The 24,365-nt window shown below is 56.8% G+C and overlaps 1 protein-coding gene across 4 annotated transcripts in view; it reads right to left on the bottom strand.

Moving 5' to 3' along the window:
- Window positions 1-24,365, bottom strand: part of GRB10 (growth factor receptor bound protein 10) — a 178,095-nt gene that overhangs the window by 45,458 nt on the left and 108,272 nt on the right. For all 4 annotated transcript variants that reach the window (XM_044245689.1, XM_044245691.1, XM_044245690.1 and 1 more), the window contains 2 exons: window positions 22,686-22,881; window positions 16,932-17,073 (listed from right to left, as the gene is read on the bottom strand). In XM_044245689.1, coding sequence (XP_044101624.1) covers window positions 16,932-17,073; window positions 22,686-22,881 — 338 coding nt within the window. The remainder of the gene's footprint in view (window positions 1-16,931; window positions 17,074-22,685; window positions 22,882-24,365) is intronic.

Here is a 24,365-nt window from a genome sequence, read left to right as displayed (position 1 = left end):
TTGGATGCAGAGCAGCGGGCAGGCTCCACTGACAGGTGGGTGCTGGGAGCACCCAGACGGCCCCTAGCACTGGAGTGACATCCCTTAGGGCAAGCGTGCTGCTGGAGAGCACGAGGGGCAGAGACAGCTGAGGGCCCTCCAAACAGTGGTACAGAGAGAGGGGATAACGGGGTAGAGAAGGAAGGCGATGAGAAGGCGGGGCTCACAGGAGCTGGAAAATCAAGCAGTTTGGGAAGTGAGCCCATGCCATGTGCCATAGAGACACTGTCACAGATGTTACCCAAACCTGACCGCAGGCTGTGACCAGGGGTAGGTCTCACGTCCTTGATAAGATTCATTTCAGGGAACCAGTGGAACTAGAAGTCTGATGGGGAGTGCTGAGGGGAGAGAGCAAGGACACTCAGTCCATAGCTTGGCCATGGATGGACAGCAATGCAAGCAGAGGGGGTGTCCCCCTGGGAGGTCTGGGGTTAGGGCTTATCTAGATGCCAATGGAGTGATCCAGGGACAAAGGAGAGTCTCATGATGGAGGACAAGAGAAGGGGTGATAGCAGGAACGAATGCAAGAGAGGGGTGCTGGCCACAAGCAGGGGCTGGCGTGAATGCAGGATATTAGCCATGAATGTGGGGTCAAGTCCACATGGCCAGGAAGGCAGGCAGGTGGGTTCCAGAAGCAGGTGGACAGAAGAGTTCTCTTTGGTAATAGCTCCTCATTCTTAAACCAGAGGCAAGGTTACCAGGTGTGATGTCAGAAGAGGGAAGCAAAGCTGTGAAAAGTTGTTTTTTCTCTGGAGTAGTGAGTGAATTGGGGGTGGGGAAAATCCTTGAAAGAAAAGAGACTGAGAAAGAGAGAAAGATGATGTACCTTTTTCTTTTTGATTCTTAGCAGCTCTTTATTTAGGATAATGCAACAGTAAGGATTCCAGATATTCTTCTGCAGCTTGTCCACAGCTTAATATTTAACTTATGACCTTACTTTCCTTGTTTTAAAAAAAAAAAAAATTCACTCATTTTAGAGAGTGCAAGTGAGCACAAGCAGGCGGGGGAGGGGCAGAGGGCGGGCGAGAGAGTCTCCAGCAGATTCCCCACTTGGCGCCGAGCCTGACACAGGGCTTGAGCCTACAACCCTGAGACCAAAACCTGAGTCAAAACCGAGTGTCTGAAGCTTAGCCAACAGCCACCCAGGCAGCCCCCAATTCTCCCTCTCTATAAGGACACCGGTCATCCTGGATTGACCCCTCTCCCCCAGTGTGACCTCTTCTAAAGTAACGAGGGCTGCAACAACTCTATTCCTGCATGGAACACCGAGATGCGGTGGGCGGGCTTCGGGACTGGACTTCCGCCAGTGAGAGGGGGTTGGGGGAAACACACACTTTGGTCCACTGTGGCATTCAATGAAGTGGGAGACCCCAAGGGCACTCTTCCTCCAAACAGCTGCTAACTGTCCCAGCACAAGGCACTTGCCACGCGCACCCTACACTAACCCACGCTAGCTTGGGCTCTGCGCCGGGGTATGCGCTCCAGAGCACAGACCATCTCTCCGTTCTGAAACCAGAACCATGCGGCTTTCGTGACAACAAAACATGATGTTTTCTAACATCCAAACACCCTCCCGAGGGAGGGAAGCAGTCACCACTCTAAGCCCGAATCCGGACGGCCTCTTCTGTGTTTCCACTAAACTCACACCGACGGCAGGGCTGTACCCCTTTGCGGCCTGTGCACCCGCTCCTCTGACCACGTCACCCCGACACCTGCATGCCGTCTCCTCTTGGAAATCCCCCCTCCCTCCCCCGTCCTGAAAACACTAGATAAGTTTGGATTCCAAGGTCTGAAAAGGCCAATGTGCGCTCCTAGTGGCTAATCAGGCTTCTGGCTGATTCAGTGGCCAAGACGCTAGAACCCCAACTGCTAAAACACACGTGCCACCCGTAAGAGGGAGCAGAAGGGCATCCAGGACACAGAGGAAAGCAGCGCATACACATAGCGGGTCTTGTGCATACACATGGCAAGCCCTTGTTCGGATGCGGATTTCCCGCTCAACAAGTTCTTTCTTACCCACCCCCTCTGTCTGCACGTCCTGTTCTGGCTTTCCCGCCAGAGGGAGCGTCCGACCCACAGGGATCAGCAATGAGATCTCCCCTTGATTCTCCCAGGACCCAAACACGCATTCTGCCTTCAGCAACATCAGTCATCAGTCCGGGGAGTTCCATGACCTCACGCCCCCAGAGCTGCTCACCCGTTACGCTCTCGGTATGAACTGCAGTCTGGATGGAATAAGGTTCTTCTCGCTCTTGGGTAACAGGTGACAGAGATCAGCTACTGCTGTGCACCTTATCCCAGCACCTACTTCGAACTCTGCTGCAGCAGCTCCCGGCAGCTCCCCCCAGGGTCCCCTCTTCCGCGGCATCTTCTGGGGCACTGGCGGCCCCAGGGCAGCCCTCCATGGGACCCGGACACCAGTGTGGAGAGGGAGGGAGAGGCGGCCACGGCAGGAGGACAGCACCCACACAGCCCGGCGGCCAACGTAGCTCCCCTCACCTGTCCCCGGGATCAGTGTGCAGGAGCCAGAGCAGAGCCAAGAGCTTCCTCCAGCCTCCGGACGCGGACGCACTAGCTCACTGATGGCTGCAGCCCCCTTCTGGGACGGCCAACAAGCAGCCCCACAAGAGGTCAGACGTGATTGTTTTCATTGAATGGAAAGAAACATCAAGGGGCACAGACCTTGGGCTCCAGGTACGTGTCCAGTCTGAGGGAGGAAGGCAGAACCTCCAGGAGGAGGTTCCCAGGAAGAGGGCAGGGAAAGGCCGGGCCCAGGAGGAGAGGGGTCCCCAGGAAGGCAGCACTCCAAGGAGGAAGGCAGGGCCCCACCAGGAGGAGGGCAGGGCCCTCAGGAAGAGGGGCAGGAGGAGGGCGCAGTCCCCAAGAGGAGGGAGGCGGCCAGGAGAAGTCAGGGGAGGGGCCCCCCAAGAGGAGGGCAGGGAGGGGCAGGGCCAGCTCTTGATGTCCATGGCTCCTCCCCTCCCTGGACCACACAGCAGTCCGCCTGCCCCGTGGAACACACGTTTTGTCCCGCACACTTGACAGAGCCCACCTTTCAACCCCCCATGTGACCGCCCTCAAAATCTGCCCAAACAAATTTTAAAAAGATCACATGGGGGCTTCACCACGTTCAGGCTCACAGGGTGCCGACGTGATTACAGCAAAACTGTGCCCCTGCGGATCCTGGAGCCCCGAGTGGTGGGGACGGGATACAAACCCAAGCAGCAGCACAGTCAAGGCACTGGCAGGACTCCGAGGAAACGCGGTCTATCTATTCCTTCACATTCATCTGCCTGGGAACCGTCCACAGCTTGAGGCCCCAGGACTGAAGCTCTGGGAACGGCCTTCCTTTGGACGAGCTTACACAGCTCGAAGTGGTCGGCACAGACAAATACACGAGGCACGTTATGCCCACACAATTACGGATATTCCCTCTATTTCTTTTGAAAAGAACAGGGAAAAGAGAAGCAGTGTGTTGTCGATCAACTTCCCCTCCTGGACGCGTGGCTCCTGGGGGCAGGCCGTCCGGGGCCTCCCACAGACCCTCCGAGACCTGTATTGTTGCCCAAGCCGTGCACTGAAGCTGAGGCTATGTAAACTACGGAGAACTGTGTGGTGTGCGCATGTGTCATGTGTTCTAGGCTGCTTGTCTGGTTGGGGGAAGTACACTGAAAAAAAAATCTGTCCACACAGGAGGCATATTTTGGGTTTTAAACAGGATTTCTCTTCATCATTTTATCTTGAGAAAACTGTAAGCTTAGAGAAAATCCATAAAACCTGGTATCACAATTCCCCAAATATTCTTCATGTAGGATCCCCAATACTAATGTTTGCTCTGTCTGCTCTGCTCTGTCATAGCCCCTTTCCGTATCTGTCTGTCAGGGTGAGCTGCAGACAGCCAGCCTCTCTACCCCTACACAGCTCAGCATGTGCTCCCTAAAAAACACTCACTCAGTATAACCACAGCACCACGATCAATATCAGGAACTTTCATCAATCTGCTACCTGTAGTGGATGAACAGACCTCCGTCCAGTGCAGCCGACGTCCCACCAATGTCCTTTATAGAAAAGACCACAGTATTTTGGGGCTCGGGATGCCATCGTCCAGGACCACAAGCTCCATTTCGGTGGTCATAGCTCTTCAGTCTGTCATCTGGACAGTTCGTTTTCTGGGATCTCCTGCTTCCTCTTTCTTTAAGTGCTCCCTCGGCATCCTCTCCATGGGGAATGACATTTAGAAGCGAGATCAGAGCTCTAGGTGGACTTATACTTTTAAAGGAGGAAAATCAGAACTGCCAGTTGCCACAAGGACCGGGACAACTAAGGGACAGCAAGAAAGCCTGAGCACTAAGGCCTGGGGATCTGGCTCAATCCCAGCCTGTTCTCCCCAGCCTCAGCACCTTGGCTGTCTCATCCAGAAGGCCTTGAGCTCCCGAGGCTGCGTGAGCAGTCCCCGAGCCCCTGCCACCCCGGGTGTGGCCCAGCCTGAGCACCGCAAACCAGAGGGAACCTCCTCAGAATGCAAACCTGCCCTGCAGCCCCTTTGGGACACCTGGCGGGGTCTCCTCTGCACTTGGGATGGAATTCTTAGCAGAGGTTAGGTGCTCATGTCCAGGACCTTTGTGAACGGCCTTCTCTCCTTCCCTCTGGAACATTCACTGCCCTCCAAGCCAAAAACTGGCTCCTCCTCCTTCAATTCTGACGGTACGCTAGCTCATGGCTTCCCTGCACAGGGCCATGTCCAAGTCCCACATCTGACCCGCTGGCAATCACATGCCCCTGAGGACCAGACAGCATCCATCTCACACGCCAGGTTGCAAGCTCCTGGGGGCAGGGCTGTGTCAGTTCGGCTGGCCCCAGGCCCAGCACCCACTGCCCAGATGCACAAGCTGCCGAAAACATGCTGGGTGGACCCATGAAAGGGACAGAGGATGGTGGTGACTTTACTTCCTTGCTGGGACTGGGAAGAAGGCTGGACAGAGGCGGGCAGGGACAGGGGCAGGTGGCACGGAGCAAACCCGTGCCTGTAGGTGTGAGATTTGGGGAAGCGGTCTGGGGGCCCTGCCAGCCCACTCAAGCAATCCTCCCAGACCAGACACCATGCCAGAGAGGCTGGTGGGGGGTGGGCAGGACTGCACAGCTATTCGGACGGGGTGAGGAAGGGAAACCTGAGCCCCAAGTCCAAGGCTGCCTGTGGTGGTCCGAGCAGGGCAGCGTGGCCAGGTTAGGAGGCGTCGGACTGGAGCCCACTCTCCAGCCCTCCCTTGTTCACCATTCATGCAGTGATCCACTCTGGGACCCCCGAGATCTACGTGGAACAGTGCGGGTAACCTCACAGTGCCCCCTGCACTCCGCGGTCACCGCAGGGCATCACCATATATCCTGAGACCGCAGGGACCAGCCAGAGGGAGGGCTAAGCTGGCCGCAGGATTCTGGAGAGCAAGAGGATGAGTGCTCAAGGCCACTAAGGCAGGAGAAGGCCAAGGGGGGTCCTTTCTTGTGGTCACTACAGATTTCTGGCCAAGGGAAGTTCACCATTTGGGGCCTGGAGGGCCACCCCAACTGGGGGACAGGTTTCCAGGGTCACCATGTGCTGTCCTGGGGTGCCCGAGCCCTTTACTTAGCAGAGAGCACATGGGGTGGCCTGGTGTGGTGATGGCTCTGGTGCAGGTCCGGGCTCAGAACTCTTGAAACCCACTCTTACCTACTCCTGAATGTAATAATCAAAATAAACAAGACCTCACAAATTAATATCATAGCACACATCCAGAGCCAGAAAACACTCATGATCTAGGACTAGGAATGCAGCTTCTGGAAACTTCCCTGAGGGGAAGAAAATTCAAAATGTGACAAAGACCACGGCATGGTTGCTCAAGAAAGCGTTGTCTAGGACACAGACCACAGGGAAGCCATGCAGACGTCCCGGCACGGCCAGGACAGCCAGGGAAGTGTGGCCAGAGGAAAACCAGCTTCAAAGGGCGCTGCTGATGAGAACTAGAAGGGTACAGAAAACATGGCATATTTAACAAAGAAAATCACATATAAAATTATATCTACCTTGGCCAAAACCACATAAAACAGAGAGAATGGGACTCCTGGGTGGCTCAGTCGGTTAAGCATCTGCCTTCGGCTCAGGTCATGATCCCAGGGTCCTGGGATCGAGCCCCACGTCGGGCTCTCTGCTCAGCAGGGAGCCTGCTTCTCTCTCTGCTCCTCACCCTGCCCCTGCTTGCTCTCTCTCTCTCACTCCCTCTCTCAAATAAATAAATAAAATCTTTGAAAACAAGACACACACATGCAGCAGGGCGGGAACGGAACCACACTGCAGACAGATGGGAACAGATGGCTTTGTGTTCTCGGACGGCGAGGCAGCCGCGCAAGGTCACGGGTCAGAAAGTGTTTACAGCAGCACGGGAATGGGACGGCCTCTCCCGAGACCCACAGGTCTGACACACACCCTCACCTTCCTAAGGTCATAACACCCTTTATCTCGACTTGGAAGTTAAGGACGCACTTGGAGAGTGCCCAAGGGAACCACACGTCCCCGTGACTGGTCACGGGCATTCCTGAGGCACAGATGCCCACAGGTGCCAGGCTTTATCCCGCTGGACAAGCTGAGCCATCTGAAACATGAACGCAAGCGAGGATGAGGAGGGAACTCCCAGGCATTTACGACAGAGCTGCCAGGGAGGGGAAAAACTTGGGGCCAAAAGGCCATTTCCTAATTTCCTCTGCTCCTCATGAAACTTCTGGCCAAAGCAGCAGCAGCAGCAGCAAGAACTACCCAGTTAGCTGGCCGAGAAATTCCACCTCTCACTCTCGGGTTGGGAGGAAACACACACAGAGTCTTCCTGGGAAAGGTAGTGGGTTTCAGCACTCACTCTGCACTGCTTCCCACAGCTGGAGAGATCTCAGGAGGGTCGATGATGTGATCAAGGACCTACATGAGCCCTCACAAGTTTAGGGAATTTGTATTTTCAGTGATATTTATAGTCCAAGAAACCCTTGTGGTGTGGATTTCAGTTTCCTGACAGGACTGCCCTGCTCGGGTTCCCTGCGTGGTGGCAGACGTGTGAAGACGGGTCCCATCAAACACTGGGGCCGTTCCCAGGCTGCCACCCAGAGGGCTCTGAGACACCTCGATTTTAGCGCTATTCCCAGAGAACTCTGAAAAATGCTTTGGACAATCTGGAACCCTATCCCAAAGTAGGTTCCATGGGAAGCGTGTTGTGGAGAAAGCAGACTGCGATGGGAAGGGTCTGGAGAGCTCTGGGCTGGCTTTCTTCCCAGTAGGAATTTTCAGATCCTCAGGACCCAGCATGAAATGCACATTTCCAAGAAGGTGACGGGATGCAAGCCTCCCCAACCTTCACAGACCTGCATGCTTTCTTCTCAGGACTCAGGTCACGGGGATTTCGGGAAGCCCAGGTGAGAAGAGCGGGTACAAGGCTTGCCATCGGCTCGGAAATGTGCAAGGGGCGGGGCAGGACGCCAGGAAGGCCAGCCGCTGCCCGGGATGAAGGGCTCCGTTCCAGAAGGACTGACTGGGGGCCCATCCCCCAAGAAGGCACACTCCGCAGCCTCCGTGTTACTGAGACCCGGGCTCGTGCACGGAGTCACGGTCCCAGCAGCCATGGAAACTGGCGAACAAGATGCAGGGCTGCCAGCATGTCTGATTCTGACACAGGTTCCCGAGGCTGAGTCAATCTGCGGTGCCGTAACATGCCGCTTATTAACGCAGCTCTGTCCCGCGACCCCGACTCCCCGGGGGGCACCCTGCCTCAGAGCCTGCTGACGCCGCCCCCCACCAGGACCACAGGGACAGGTGCCACATGGAGCATCCTTGCTCCCGGGGCCTTCCGTGGCGGCAGCGCGCAAGGGCAGAAGGAACAGGAGGCGATGGGATGTACGTCGCCCGTGGGCCCCACTTGGTTGGTTTGGCTGAGTTCACACGTCTGCTCGGAAGGAAGAAAATTTCACATGATTGTGGCTCCACGAAGTGCATTCCTGTTTGCACGCGGCGTTGCTGTGGCATGCCAGGAACACCGCGGACTTGAACTCGGGCCCACTCTGTGGACAGGACCGGTCACTGTCACTCTGCGACAAGATGATGAGGAACGCAAGCCCCCTGTGGCGGTGGAAGGCCAGGCTCTCCCAGAGGCACCAGGTGTGGTGCTGGGCCTCTGAGGCCTCTTGGCAAAAGGGGAGAGACGGGGCGACCCTGGGCAGCCCCCAGAGACCACCAAGAAACACCAGAAATCTCTTTGGTGACAGAACTGCTCCAGGGATGGCGAGTGAAGGTTCACGAGCAGACTGATGTTTTAAGAGACCAAAATCAGTTTATATTCCTTCTCTAGGAAATTTTTCAGGGAAGCCACAGGACAGACTGGAGGTAGACGGGCAAAGGAAAGAGTCAGAGGGTGGGTGATGTCCCCCCATGCAAGTGGGGGCATGGCACTGGTGGAGAGACGGGGCTCCTGCAGGGGCCAGGGGTGGAGCCCAGCTCTGGTAGGAGCCACCTGTGCCTTATTCATGAGAAAACGGGGAGCGAAGGCAGGACAGAAAGAAAAACCAGGTTTTTTCCTTAAAAATTTTATTTGAGAGAGAGAGCAAGCACAAGCGTGGGGGAGGGGGAGCAGGAGAGGGAGAAGCAGATGCCCCCACTGAGCAGGGAGCCCTACCCAGGACTCAATCCCAGGATCCTGGGATCAAGGCCTGAGCCAAAGGCAGCTGCTTAACTAACAGCAACCCAGGTGCCCCGGGAAGCCAGTTTGAGGGACACTGAGTAAAGACAGCTTCCCGTTGGAGAACGGAGTTGAGTGATGTGTACAGACAGACCCTCCCCCTGGTAAAGGGACTGTCATCGGACAATAGCATCTTCTCTGTCCCACTGGGGGCCCGAGCATAGCTCTCCCAGATTCTGGTCCTAGGACAACCCTACAGCTGTCCTGCGTATCCAAAGTACAGTGGGTGGCCACCACTCACCCCACTCAGCACCCCATGGGAACCCCAGCCCTCGGGTGTGGCATCACTGTGACCGTGGTTCCAGTGGTTCTGTTCCTTGGCAGCACCAGAAAGGTGACATGGGCACGTTTTGGAGATGCTAAAAAAGAAGGCTTGCACAGTATGGAGGAGATCTTCATGGTGGAAGCTGACGAGAAGGCGCTGGGCTCCAGGGTGCTGCCTGGCCCAGGTGGGAGAAGCAGGAGGCATGGCGTGTCCACACAGGCACATTCCTCGAAGTTAACTGCACTTGGCCATGGGGGCGTGTTTTCCCTGCCAAAGACGGTCTAATGCAGCAGCGTGTTCATTAAATGGTAGTTAGAGCCTCGGGAGGCCCACTTTTGATCATTAGTAACGTGCAGAACCCGATGCAGGGCAATTAATTCAGTTCCAGAAAATTAATTCTTAAAAGTAAGCAAAGGGAGAAGAGGGGATTGGAGCAGAGACAATATTCATGCCCTGTTAGAAATGGGGTTAAACGTGCAATTAATTGTGTTTGAATAACAAATAGAGAAACCTGCTGGAACAAGTCACCAGGCAGCTCCATGGAAACCTTCACTGGCTGCGAGGAAGGCCATCCTTGACAAGGCCTTCCAGAAGTTTCCATTCAACCACAGGGGCTTGCATTAGATTCGGAAACAGAGATGTTTCCAGGAATATCCCTGTTCTGGCCTTCACCAGCACTCCCCTGCACTGCTCTCCTGCCCTCTTCTCTTTCCCCCCATCCACCTCCCCATCCCATTCTCAACCTCTCCACACCTCTGCTTCCCCAGCCAGCTTTCTCTGTGCACTTCCTGTTCCTGCTTCCTGCCCCACAGTGCCTCAGTTTCCCCCTCCACCACTTAACAGCAGCAGGCCCCCCGCTCAGGGACCAGCGTGTGTGAGGTGCCTTCTGGGTGTGCGCAAGAGCCTGGCCTCACCAGCTGTGACACACAACGAGGCTGCATGTGGCAGTTGTCTCTCCCTGTCTCTAGACCCGCTATGATGACAGAGGAAATGTCCTCATAACAGAAGCCACTTGGCCCCCGGTTTCTTGCAGCCAAAGGCATCTGCATGGGAAGGACAAAGCCCCTGACCTGCGGGGAGGGGCCCTGCAAATGCCAGCCATGGTGGGCAGTTGCTATGGGAACGGGGCCAAGCTGCAGGGTCCAGCCCGCCTCCTGGGGCATCCCGGGCCCAGGTGGCCTCTCCAGTGGCCTTCTCTGCCCCGGGCACCTGACAGCTCCCACCCCAAAGCTGGCACACCACCTTCCTAGAGATGCCATCTTCTGCAACGGCTATTACCGGGGAGCAGTGACAGCCCCTCCTGTCTTGCTCCGACCTCGGTGGAATGAGGGCTACTCATAAACATGCACCAAGCGCCAGCACGTCTGACTCAAAAGCATCCTTTCCAGCAGCCAACGCCACTGTGCGCCATTCTGGAGAGGCGCTCCAGCTCACACAGGAGGCCTGACTGCGGGAGAGGGTCTCCCGGAAACCAAGCAGGGCCCGGACACTGGGGCACTGGGAGGGTGGGGAGCACGTGGGCTCCGGACTCACCCAGACGGAGCTCACTTCCCGCCTCCGCCTCCAGCCAAAGTAACTGTAGTTGCTGGGCCTCGGTTCCCCCCATGGAAAGTCTCTTCTGCGGCGTGTGGGCCAGTGGCGTGAAAATGCATTGTGCGCTAAGCCCCTCAGAAGGACGTCAACCGACACAGCCGGGGCTTCCTGGGAGCATGTCTCGGGACCCGCGTGAGACCGCTGTTCAGTGTCGTCCTTCCACAGCGGGGACGAGTTACTTCTTGTGCCTTCTAGGAAACCTCGTCTGGACAAACGCATTGGACCCTATGGGAATGTGACCCAGCTGGGACCACTTCACGGGGTCGCCGCGTGACCCGCGTGCACTCCCGACTCCATGGATGTTCCGTGGTGGTTCCCACAGAGCACTCCTGCGAAGGCTCCTTGCTCCCGGCCTCCGGCAGTGAGCGTCGGACAGAAGGCTGCGGTCCGTCCTGGGGCTGGAGGGAGGTCACCCAAGCGCAGCCTTCTGGGAGGGGCTACGGCGCCGCGGGGAGCCCTGCGGGGTGCCTGGGGCAGCCCACTCTCCTTAGGGAGAGATACCCTGCTTGACCTCACTTCCGCCCCCAGAGAGAGGGCTCGGGAGACGCCCTACCCGCCCACCAGCGCAGCTGGAACAGGAAGACATGGTGAGGTCCAGCCCACTTTTCAGGGAAGGCCACGCGGACCTTGGGACTCCAGCAGGATCTTTATCTACGCGGACCTTCTCTCTCTCAGCAGGGACAGCCACACCTACCATTTCGGTCCCTGTCCCACGGGCACGTGGGCAGTGTCCATTTAACGTTATCCCTCCCAGACGGGGGCCAGCAGCGTGGCTAGGGCGGGGCAGACACCAGGCCTCCCCCTTCAGAGACGTCTCCTGCCTGCTTCTGAGGCCCCTGAGAGGGGTCATGGCTAAAATGGGAGGGTGAGGCTTAGCGCACCGGGCCTGGGCGCCTCTGGGAGGAGCCTGCGTGATCTGCTGTCCCCAGGCACACAGGCTTTCCTGAGAGCCAAAGGATTGTCACCCGGCACCCCAAGCGGACAGCGGTGCCTGCACTAACCTCCTCTCTCCTCCGGTGTTCTAGGTCAGCAGCAGGGTCCAAGGCTGTGAGCTGGAGCCTCAACACGCCTACCAGGGTCCCTTGAAGGGAAGCGCTTCAGGCATTCGCTTCTGATCACCTGGGCCAGGCCCCAAACTCTCCCAGCCTATCCTCTTCCCCACTCCCCATGCTGCACCCCCATGCTGTACCCCCAGGCTGTCCCCAGGACCACTGGAGGGTCATATCCTCAATTCCATGGCCTGGCTAGAAAGACAAGCCAGCACCCACTGGGCCTCTCTGCAGTTCCTCGGCTCTGGCTTAAGCTCAAGGGGACACCCTGGCCCCTGTGGGTCAGAGGGCAGGTGCCGCCCCCCTCTCTTGGACCCTCATTTTTGGCACTGGGCCAGGTACACAGCAGGCACTCATAGCTGCTGTCAGATAAACGCACGCTGCACCAAACTCCGGCAGACACACAGTAGCCGTGACCTGAAGAGAATATTCCAGAGGGTCTGAAACACGTAGTTCAGCAAGACACAAAGAACAACTAAGGTTCTTTGGGTCCACGCGGCACCGAGGGCAAAGGGAACGTCGCCGGAAACGCGCAAAGACTCGGTCTAGAACACAGGATGGGGCCGTGGCCTGATGCGGGGTCACGGCTCATGATCGGGGCTTAACAATCACTCTGACCATGGGACAGCCTGTCTTTTCCAAATGGGTCACAAAGCAGTTAAATATGCCTTGTTGATTTTCGCCACGAAAATTCACTTTCTGATATTAATTGAATTTCATGACCCTCCAGGGGACAGAATGTTATCGCTCGGAGCGGTTCTCGGGCATCTGTGTTTCTGTGACGACGAGATGACGCGTCATTACACGACTTCATCAGTCGTTCGGGTACGTTTCGCGTCGTTTGGCAAACGAGGGAACGACATCCGTCACCGGGGCTGTAAGTTCAGATACAAATCACTCGTCGGTGTGTGATCCGCCGGGAAGGCTCCACGCACGGGGCAGCCACGGGTTCGAGACTCTCACGGGGCAAAGCGGGTGCTTCTCCCAACATGAACCACGCTTCACGACCGTCTTCCGTCCGTGGATGAAGAGGCCCACGTGTGCTCTCGTTACAGGCGAAGACATAAAGCTACGTGCCCATCAGGAGACTCTGGTTTAAAATATTAACAAGCGGGGTGGCCTGGGGGGCTCAGGCAGGTAGCGACTGCCTTCGGCTCAGGTCATGCGCCCAGAGTCCTGCTGCTCCCTCTCTCTCTGTGCTCTTATGCTTTCTCTCTCTCTCTCTCTCTCCTTCCTCCATCTCAAATAAATAAAACCTAAAAAAATATTAACACACCAAAGGCGGCTGCTTTCAAATCCACGTAACACAACAGAACAGGCAGAATGCCTGAGAAACTGGAGTCTAACGCGACCCCGGGAACTGCTCATGAGACTGAAGCCCCGCAGGCCTGGGAGGACCCCGCAGGAGGCACAGAGGCCGCCGTGGCTGGGCTTCCGAGGGGAACTGGGTTCGGGGGCTGCAGGTGACTCCCGATCAGAGTCCAGCTGCCAGGCTGCAGACTCAGTAGTTCCCCCCCATCCCGACCCTGGTTCATGCTGATCTGGTCTGGGAGCAGGTGCAAGGCAGGTGCTACCCGACCACGCTGGTATGGGACCAGGGTGGGACCGGGGTCTGAGGGAGCAGCGTGGGAGCGGGGTCAGCAGTGCGGGGAGCACCACAGATCCGTCCCTTTACGGACAGAGCCAGGGGACTGACAGGACCGCAGAGCCAGGAACCCAGGTCTGGGGGGTGGGGACGCGGAGCTGGGCAGAAAGGACAGCTGGGCTGTCAGCAGCCCTGGTCCTTGCAGTTATTTCGAATCCAGGCATGACCGGGCACTCTCTCCCGGTTAGGGCTTCCGGTGGGGGCAGCCAAGCACTAGTGTCCATTCTCCATGAGCTCAGGCCACCATAACACAGCACCACAGATGGGGAGCTCAAAGAGCAAGTGGCACCCCCAGCTCCAGAGGCTGAGAGCCCGTGATCAGGGTGCGGGCGGGTCAGGTTCTGCCAAGAGCCCCTTCCTGACTCCTGGACGGCCACCTCCGGCCTGCTGCAGACCATAGCCCTGCTCCTTCCCACCAGGGCAGGGATCTCACATGGGTGCCCCACCTCCCACACCATCCCCGTGGGGGTAGGGCTGCCACATGACCTCTCGTGGCAGGGGGCACACACACAGTCCACAACACCGCTCCCGCTGTGCAGACCCCGGTTGGCTCAGGCAAGAATGGGCCACAGTGGGGTCGCCATGGGAGGATTTCCACAGCCTGACCCAGGCATCTACCCCATGGATACCCCAGGGGAGGTTGTGGGGCGGCCACTGAGGGTTTCCGACCCTTCCCAGGAGCTAGCTTCCAGCTCACACGTCCACAGAGGAGCCGCGCCGGACGGACGACAACAACATGTCTGGGAGCCCGCAGCCTCATCAGCGCTCCTGCCACCCTCGGCTGGCTGTCCCGCCAGGTGGGCGTCCCCTGCCTGGGAGGCGGGTGGTGCCCCATGCACAGCACATGCCCGCGACACGGCAGCGGCTCCCTGGAGCTGGGGTGCACAGATAGCATGGCGGGCAGCCAGCAAGCTTCCCTGCAGAAGAGACCCAGGGAGGGGAAGGAAGGCTGCTGGCCCGTTTGCAAGAGGGTCTGGGAAGAATGTGGTAGGGCAAGCAGTGGCCCAGGCAGGAACGGGTCCGTGCACATGGCCAGTCCAGCCTTGCTCCTGCTTCCCCTTTGGACTCGAGGACAGGAAGAGGCTGCTTCTGATGGCCTCGCTGTCCTGAGCCAGCTTCCTACCAGAGACGTAAGAGGCTTTCTTCTTCGCCCACACTGGCCACATGCTGCCCAGTGAACGAGGAAGCATGAGGGGCCTCCACGAGCATGGTTTACTGCCTCCAGGGAACCTGCCTGGAGGCAGGTCCAGCTGCTCCCTTGGACTTGATGCAAAGGGAGAGAGAACAGCATGCAGGTATGGAGAAAGGGCCCTCACTCCTGCGACCATAACGGCCACGCCATCACAGGCTGGGGGTCAGCAACCGGCTAAGATCAAAGGTCAGAGCCTGGCGTGGATGAGTGACATCCGTCCGAGCTAAGACCCGATGAGGACCACGGACTCTCCACCAGCTTGACCACCCGTCCTGCGCCCGCCGGGTCCAGCGGGCGGGGAGAAAGGGGGCACGGGGAAGACAGACACCAGGGCAGACACTCTGATCCCAAGAAAAACAGCAGGCAGAATTCCTGAGTTTCCGGATTCTGCTTACAGACTTGGACAGTCCGTGGGGGTGGAGGCCCGCTTTCCTGCCAACCGTGGCGAGAGCCAGATAAAATTTTCCTGGTCTTATTTTAGGATGGGTAAGGCTGTAAACAAGCTCAGTGAGCAGTCCACAGACGGCCTGTCTAGACCCTTCCTTGAAGCAGAAGGTCACCAGGGAGGCAGACATCCCAGATGTCCTGAAGGCATGTGACAAAGAGCTGTAGCCCGGCCAGCACTGGCTTCCGGACAGGGACAGTTACCTCACCTTCCCAGTGTCAATGGCGGAACCGTGCAGCCTGCCCGGGGAGGCACGAGGTCAGAAAGGGAGGCGTGCTGCTCAGGAGCCCAGAGGGAGAGAGGACATGCCTCCCTCCACAAGCATAACCAGGCACGGCAGAGGGTGGGGGGGTCTGCAGAGGGCAGGGTACGCTGGCGCATCAGGCTTGGGGATGGCAAAGTGCAGAGGAAATTAAGAGGGGGTTCCAGTAGAAAAGCCAAAGAGAGTTCTGAAATACACTTACTAAAAATAAAGACCATCAGGATCCCAGGAAACACTAGTTTATTGGCTAAAATCAGAGGCTCTGGATCCTACTGTCAGGTACGACAGGCTTGTTGCTCACTCTGGGGTCCTGCTGCTGGCTCTGGGGTCCTGCTGCTAGTTCTGGGGTCCTGCCCACTCTGCCGCCCACTGCTAGTTCTGGGGTCCCGACAGCCCTGCCACTCGCTCTCGGGTCCCTCCGCACCACTTCTCAGTCTGGAATCCCACCAGCCCTCCCACTCACACTGGGGTCCTGCCCCCCACCCCCGCTCACTCTGGGGTCCCGCCTACCTCCTGCCCACTCTGGGGTCCCACTGCTCCCTCGGGAGTCCCTCCTAGCCCCACCACTCACTCTGGGGGCCCTTCCACACCTCCCCACTCACTTTGGGGTCCTGGCCACCCCCCCCCGCTTGCTCTGGAGTGGTGTGCATCCCCCCACTCACTCTGGGGTCCTGCCCCCCGGCTATGCCGCTCGCTCTGAAGTCCCGCCTATCTCCTGCTCACTCTGGGGTCCCACTGCTCCCTCTGGAGTCCCTCCTAGCCCCACCACTCCCTCTGGGGTCCTGCCCATCCCCCGCTTGCTCTGAGGTCCCACCCACCCCCATCACTCACAGATGGGCTTCTGTTTCCCAACTGGGAAATAGAGATAACATTTGTACCTAACTCTTAGGAATGTTTTGGGTAATAAATGAACAAATAAGTAAATAAAATATGGAAACTTCATTGAACAGTGCCTGGCCTCTAGGGGTCACCCCGTGAATGTCAGATGTTCCCGTCATTATCCTATTTATGCCACCACCACCCACACTGCAGCAAGACTGGGTTTCCCTCCCCAGCCTGCAACCCACCAAGGCCCAGGCCACGGCAGCCTGGAGGGACGGACCTGCCAGCCGATTTCTCTGGCAAGCTAACTACTGACGCTTTGACCCTGGGTAGGTCCCCACACTCTCTGCGTCCGGGTTTCCTCCCGGAGGAAACGGCTGATACATGCAATCCCACTTGTAAGGCATTAAACTCTTAGCATAAGGAGGTGGCTGCCATCTTTCGAGTCAGGTTTTTCTGCCTTGCTCAGACCCTATTCCAGACCAGGAGTACCACATGGAAACTCTTCCACTTGTGGAAGTCCGGGGGCCTAAGAAACCCCTCACTTATCCAGAGATCCCAGCCAGTGAAGACGATGTGGCGATATGGTGGGGGGGAATTCTGTCAGAGAACCAACATTCATCTCTAGGTAACAAATTGTTACTTTTTATCCTTCTTATGAGACTCTTTCTGAAACACAGGGATACGTCCCTGACTTAACAAATGGAATTCTGGCCAACAGATCAAAAGTTTCCTAAGGCCAAAGGAACGGCAGCAAGAGGAAAAGAAGCAAAATACCCCACACGTTCCCTCCCTTCTTCCTGAAGGAAGAGCTGGCACATCGTCCTGACCCTACAGCCAGGCGGCCTGGCGCTGGAAGGGGGGCGTGTGCTCACCTGCTTTGCAGCAGCCTGGCTTGGAGGTAGGGAGCCCCGCGTCAGCACAGGCGGGCTCCCGGGGCCGCAGAGCTCAGGGAAAGGGTTGGGGATGGCTGGCAGAGATGAGGTTCGGAGCTCCTGGTCTTCTTCCTGCAGGCGTCTGGGAGGAGAAACACACCCGCTCGTTAAAGGTTTGCTGTCGCCCCCGACGCAATCCAACGATCCCACATCTAGGGATGTGCCCTCCCAAAAAACTAAAGAGGGGCTCAAATAGACACCTGGATCCCAGGGTCACAGCAAGACACGTCACAACAGTCACACCCGAGTGTGCACGGAGCCGTGAACAGACACACAAACGTGGTCCATCCACACAAGGGAACACAAATCAGCCCGCCCAAGGAAGGAACTCTGAGACACGTTACAGCAGGGATGAACCTCAAGGACATGGTGCTGGGTGACAGAAGCCAGTCACAGAAGGACAGATCTTAGGACAGTCCACCTCTGTGAGGCACGTGGGGTCGCTAAGCCCCTGGCTAGGACAATGGTCACTGTGAGGGACTGGGGCAGGAGGGGGGCTTCTGGGTCACGGACAGAGTATCACTGCTGCTGCTGAGCAGGTCCTAGAGCTATGTACACAACACCATCAGTACACACAACACTAGGCACCTGTTCATTTCAACACAGCTGGGATGCTACACGTATGGTACCAGGATGGGAAGTCTTGTTTTTTTGTTTTTGTTTTGTTTTTAAAGCTGCCCTTCTCAGACTCAAAGGGTCCAGATTCCCTCCCTCATTAAACATCTGGGGGCGAGAAGTACCATGAACACGCTTCTATCCCAAACTATGCCCCGACAGGGCCTGTACCAGGCGTTCTCTCCAAAAAACTCATGGGTTTTATTCCCTGAAAACCGATGTATGAAGAGGTGTAGGAGCATTTCCAGGAGAACCCCTCTTCCCGATGCCTTTGAAGGGGTCACTTCTCCAAACACACAAAGGCACCAGAAGCGGCTCCGTGTGTCCTCATTGGTGTCCTGGAACAACTGTTTGTTTATATAACAAGGTGACTGATTGTGACTGGGCTGGGACTCAGTGTTCTGTGTTGCTACCTCCCCAGAGCACAAAGGCCTGGGTTTGCATCTGCTCAGAAACACCCACAGCACCCCACTTCACAGCGCCAGGCACCACCACATAGCATGTCACGCTGCCAGTGCTCGGGCATTTCCTCCCGAAAATGCAAAACCCACCTCTCCTACAACTATGCCAAACACCTACATGGAGATGAATCAGATGCAAGTATGAAAACAGCAGAAGAATCAAGTTCAGAGTCAAAGCAGAGACGACAGCAAAGCGCCAGTCTGCTTCCTGTCCCTCAGGTTCTACCCTGCGGGTGGAGGACACCGCTGCCCAGTGTCCAGGCATCCACCTGCAGAAAGGGAGCACAGCCCAAGATACCACTCAGCATCCCCGGTCCTTGCCAAAACTATGTCTCAGGAAGCCCTGGCACTGGCCGTGTCTTCCAGGAATTGGTGTAGTCCTTTGACAGTTCAGCTAAATTAATGATGCATTCACTTCCTCGGAGTTTGCCACGGGAGCAATGCACCGTGATCACTTTACAGGTTCTCTGTTTACCACCTGATCCTGACGCTGGAGGGGCCTGCCGGGCCATTCCCAGGGACCAGGAAGCGCCCACTTACAGCATGATCGCGCCCACAGCCGGAAGGTGGTCTGAGCTGCGGGATGGCCCTTCTCTAGGGGCTCGACAAACATACCAGAAAGCGGATGTGCGTGGTTAAGAGAGTCCTCTCTTCCCATACCAGCCTCTGTCCTGGCAAAGTGTCTGGCTGACACGTGACCCTTGTTTCCTAGAGCTGGAGCAGGGGACATGAAGTTGGGCCCCTTGTCCATATATTCCAGCCCGAGGATAACCCCTAGCCGGTGACAAACCCAAAGCACGAGTTTTCTTATATACAAGATTCAACGTTCTGACCCCCTAGGGGTTAGCAAAAGCGTCTCTTAACAGGCTGTTGTGAGAAATGTTAAAAGCCATGTTTAGGGCAGTGAGACTATCCTACACAGTAGTGTACGGATGGATTCGTGTCATTCCACATCTGTCGACACCCCCAGGACAGATGATGCCGACAGTGGCCTTTGGGGGCCGACACTCCTGGGGCTTATCGCCTGTACCAAAGTTACCACCCTGAGGGGGATGTGGATAGTGCAGGAGGCCATGCGTGTGTGGTTCACATGGGACATACTTCTGGATTTCTCTCCAGTGTGCTACGAACCCAAAACCCATCTTTCAAAAATAAGTCCTTATTTGGAAAAACCAGACGTTATGCTAAGTGAACAAGGATGCCCTTCCTCTGAAATGCGAGACCAGGTAAATCCACAGCAATGGAAATGCAGGTGGGTGGCCGTGGGGCCCTGGGAAGGGGCAGTGTGGAGACATTGAGCATTGGGCAGGGGGTTTCTGCTGGAGGGGTGGGGGCCTTCTGGAACGAGGGAGAAGTGGTGGGAATACAACCCTGGGAAAGTACTAAAAATGCCTGAATCGTGCGCTGTAAGTGGTTCATTTCCTGTTATGTGAGCTTCACATCAATAAATTCTTCTTAAAAATTAAAAGGAGAACAAGAGTCCCATGCTGCCTTTACGGCAGTTCACAAGTACTGTGTGAAGCAAAACTAAGAGACATTACACAGAGCTGGAGACAGCTCCGGAGGCGGGACGGTTGAAAACCAAGACGTAGAAAGGGGGCAAAGATGCAGGGATGTCGGCGGTCGGGGATGGGGAGGAGAATGGCAGGCCTGTGCTCCGTCATCTGCCTGGCTGGAACACGTCCACTGCCTGCTGCTGTCCCTGTAGTACACTCCTTCAGGATCGGAGGCCCCCGTGGTAACCTCTTTCAGGAAGCCCTCGCTGCCTTCCCCAGCTTCTGCTCTGCACCTGTCCCCGTTGGCTCTGCACACCCCACTCCATGGGCCTCCCACACAGCACCAGGCCCAGTAGATCTTGGAGCTCCTCAGGGCCCCTCAGGCTGGGTTTGCATCTGGACTCCCCCCTCACTAGGTGGGGGGCCAGTCACTACGCCTAGGGCCTCAGTTTTGACACCTGGGCATTAAGGGCCACCACACCACCCACCTTGAGAGATATGCTGGCCATCGTACCAGCTAACAAATGAGGATTCAACAGGAACTATACAGAGGAAGTGCTCAGCACACACAAGAAGTGCTCCATAAAGAGCCTCACTTACCAAAAAACAACAACAACAACAACAAATCTTTGGGTATCCCATATTGGTCACCCCATTTTTAAAACACAATTGAAGGTAAGAAAGAATGCTACTTATTTGAGAGAAGTGAGAAGAGGTAAGGCCTGAGGCCAGGTGTCCACTCTGCTGCAGGGAGAGTGTCTGCTGCCCTGTGCTGCATTCCTGCCCAGACACCTCCCGTGGGACTTCGTACAGGCAGCCTCAGGGCAGAATGTGGCCCAAACTTTAGGCTCAAGGGCTCCAGGCCACTCAGGGGCCTGGGCCTCCTTGTCCATCCTCTGCCCTGACTCAGCTCCGGGTGCAACCGCTGTGCGGGCTGTGACTGTCCTTCCCAGGGGCTCCCTACTCCAGGCTTCTCTGGACACGTGACTGACAGACCCACACCCAGAGAAGTGCACAGGAGCAAAGTGCGTCTCTTCACAGACTGACTGCACAGGGGCCAAGAACACGGGGTGATGCCCCAGAAAGCAGAGTGGGATGAAAACACCAGGAGCGAGAGGCAGGGAAAGGCCAAGGGCCGAGGGGTAGGCGACCACCCCTACAGACAGCTCTGTGCTGACTCTGCTGGCCTGAGACAGAGCAGACTGCCTTGGGCGAGAGGGTAGCCTGTCCGCAGAACCCTAGGGATGTCAGACCAGAAAGAGCCTTATATAAGGTGCCTGGATGGCTCAGTGAGCTAAGCCTCTGTCTTTGACTCGGGTCGTGATCCCGGGGTCCTGGGATCGAGCCCCGCATCGGGCTCCCTGTTCAGCAGGGAGCCTGCTTCCCCCCCTCTCTCTGCCTGCCTCTCTGCCTGCTTGTGATCTCTCTTTCTCTCTGTCAAATAAATAAAATCTTAAAAAAAAAAAAAAAAAGAGCCTTATGCAAGGTTCTCAAAGCAGAGAGGACCCCACCCCTTCACCCCCAAGCACAGGAAGCGAGATCCCTGGAAGATGCAGTGCCAAGGAAGATAGCAGCCACGAGCGCCCCAGCCTGACCAAGGCCCAAGACAGAGGGCAACACCAGCCTCGCACTAGAAAGCCCAGGGAGGCATTGCTCTGTCGCCCATTCCCATCCCCCCATCCTCACCCGAAAACCTCCAGGGCCCACAGGGACCAGGCAGCAGCCCCAGAGAGCTTCTCTGCTCGGTTTCACAATCTCTCCCCCTAGAAGGCCCGTGATACCTTCAGCACCCCGTTCCCAGCAGCTGTGGCGCTGGCTGCTCGGGCCACACCCTCGAGACAGGGCAGGGGCACGCTCACCGCTCAGGCCGTCCCCCACCGCCCCCCGAAGTTAGGTGCTGACACCTCCCATCTGTGTCCCTCTGTATCCGCTTTGGGACACCAGCATCTCTAGGCTGGTCCCTGAAACAGCCTCCAAGTCAGCTGGGCCCTAACCGGCCAACACCTGCACCCCACCCCCGCCCTGTGAACCAGGCTGCCAGGACGATCTGCGGAGAAACACTAACCCAACCTCCTGGCTCGCCTCTTCAAATCTTTCCCCGTCTTGCCCCTCGAACCACTCACAGAGGCCTTCAGAAGGCGGCCCCACCTGTCAGGGTCATCTTTTGTCTACCCCCCTGCGTGGAGGTGTGATCGGCAGTTGGAAAGCAGGACGACTGGGTGTGATATGAGCACGCGGTGTGACCCATCACCAGGGTCGCCTGCCGGACACACCCACAGCCTGCGGACAGGACGCGCCCTCCCTGCTCTCTGCTGCGATCCTGGAAGCCTCTCCCTTTCAGACAGGTTCTCAGTCTACACCACACCACGGTACTGGGCCGTGTGGGCTCTGTGCTGCAGGAGATCCCCTGGACCCGTTCCCTTTGTAGAAAGGGGAACCTCCCCTCTGGACCTAGCCCCCACCACTCCCACTCTCTGCTTCTCAGAGATACATCCCCTACGTGCAATCCCGTGGCATCTGTCCTCCTGTGGCAGGCCTGGTTACTCAGCATGCTGCCTGCGTCGCCCGTCAGCGCACGAATGGATAAACACAGTACGTACAAGAGAGTATCAGTCCGCCAAGGAAGGGGAGCAAATCGGCCACCTGAGACAACAGGGATCATCCCTTCCACTCACAAAATATCCTTCCCCATATCTACCCCAGCTCCTACTCACCCACCAATACCCAAATCAGAGATGTGCCACCTGCAAGGAACACCCCTCTGCTTCCCAGAAGCCCTGCCTGCCAGCCCCGAATTTCCAGAAGCTGTGTCTCCTGCAGTGAACCCCCCGCGGGATGCCCGTCCTCCAGGCTCCCAGACCCCACTATGGGCAGTAAGGCCCTCGAGCCCCCAACAGACCAGCCTGGGTCCTTCCTTCCTTATTTCCAAAGCATTCTCTTACGAGGATTTCCCTCCCCCCGCACAGAGCAGGTGCTCCATGGATGTTATCCAAACCAAAGCGGGTACCAGGTCCAAGCCCATGGGGCCAAGCTGGATGAAGAAAATTAATGTAGGGACAGTGCAGAGAGCCATGTCGCATCCCCGTCCCCAGAGACAAGCCCCTCCAAGCCCCGGGTCCCACCTGACGGCGAGGATGTGCATAGGCTGGGAACGCGGCGTCTGCAGGGACCTTGTTCCTGAGGGCGGCGGCTGGCTGCGGGCGTGCTGGCCATTCTGGAGCAGAGGCGCCGTCTCTGACTGCATGCTACAGGATGGGTACAAACTCTCCAGTGACGCGTTCACATCGTTCACCAGGGCTTCCAGGTCTACGTCATCCTCTGGGCGTATGAGCCAACCGCGAGAAAACAGAACAGAGCAGGACGTTAGCGGCGGCAGTGGGGGTGACAGGCACACGGGCACCTTGGGGATCAGCTCCCAATGCTCACACAGGCCCACACGACCCAGCGAAGGCACGGAGCGGGACTGAGCTTGTGCATCCCAGAAGGAACCGTACATAGTACGCGAATTGGTATTTGCTGACATTCCCTGAGCACCGCGGAGCCAACATCCAGCCGCGTCTCTATGGTCTGCGCTGAGAGGACCCAGCTTTGGAGTCTCTGCCTGGCTCACAGGCCCCTCGCTGTGGACGGGCCACACAGCATGACCCCACTGCTCCGGCCTCAGCTGGCCAGACCACAGACGGACGTCGAGCCCTAACCAGGTAGATCAGGACTTCTCCCTTCCCCAAAATTCTAGAGGTGGGAGACATAGGAGCTGAATGACACCCAACATGGACAAGGGCCTTGGCCTGCTCAGGGCTCCGGGAGGCCCACGCCACGCAGACGGGCTCACAGGGGGAGGCCAATGGCGCATGCACCTGCTAACCTCCAGGTGCCCTCCTCTGCCCTCATTGGGTCTGACAGATGGGGGAGCGTGGTCTTTGCAGAGAAGGCCTGACGCAGACAGAAGCTCAGAGAATGTCAAAGGGAAGGACAGAAAACAGAAGGAGATGTGCTCCAGACACTCTGATGGGAACTTGGACATGTGAGCTTGGCTGGGACACAGGTATTTGGTCAAGTATGATTCTAGATGCTTCTGTGAAGGTTTTTTTGTTTTTGTTTTTGTTTTTTTGTTTTTAAAGATTTTATTTATTTGAAAGACAGAAATCACAACTAGGCAGAGAGGCAGGCAGAGAGAGAGAGGAGGAAGCAGGCTCCCCGCTGAGCAGAGAGCCCAATGCGGGGCTTGATCCCAGGTCTCTGGGATCATGACCAGAGCCGAAGGCAGAGGCTTAACCCACTGAGCCACCCAGGCACCCCATTTTTGTTTTTTAAAGATCTATTCATTTTGAGAGAGAGAGCACACAGTGGAGAGGAGCAGAGAGAGTTTTAAGCAGACTCCCTGGGGTGCCTGCATGGCTCAGTTGGTTAAGCAGCTGCCTTCAGCTCAGGCCATGGTTCCAGGGTCTTGGGATCGAGCCCTGCATCGGGCTTCCAGCTCAGCGGAGAGGCTGCTTCTCTCTCTTCCTCTGCCTGCTGCTCTGCTTACTTGTGCTCTCTCTCTGTCAAATAAATAAATAAAATCTAAAAAAAAAAAAAAAAAAAAAAAAAGGCAGACTCCCCACTGAGCAAAGAGCAGAATGCAGGGCTTGATCTCAAGACGTTGAGACCATGAGCTGAGGGGAAAACAAAGTCAGATGCTTAACTGTACCACCCCGGCCCCCCTCTATGAAGTATTTTTTAGATTGGAGTAACATTTAAATCAGTAAGCTTTGAGTAAGACTGCTCTCTAATGTGGGTGGGCCTCATCTGATCAGTTGAAG

The sequence above is a fragment of the Neovison vison genome, chromosome 4 (genome assembly GCF_020171115.1).
Source record: "Neovison vison isolate M4711 chromosome 4, ASM_NN_V1, whole genome shotgun sequence".
In the NCBI taxonomy this organism is placed as follows: Eukaryota; Metazoa; Chordata; class Mammalia; order Carnivora; family Mustelidae; genus Neogale; species Neogale vison.
This window is presented reverse-complemented; position numbering and strand designations above follow the sequence as displayed.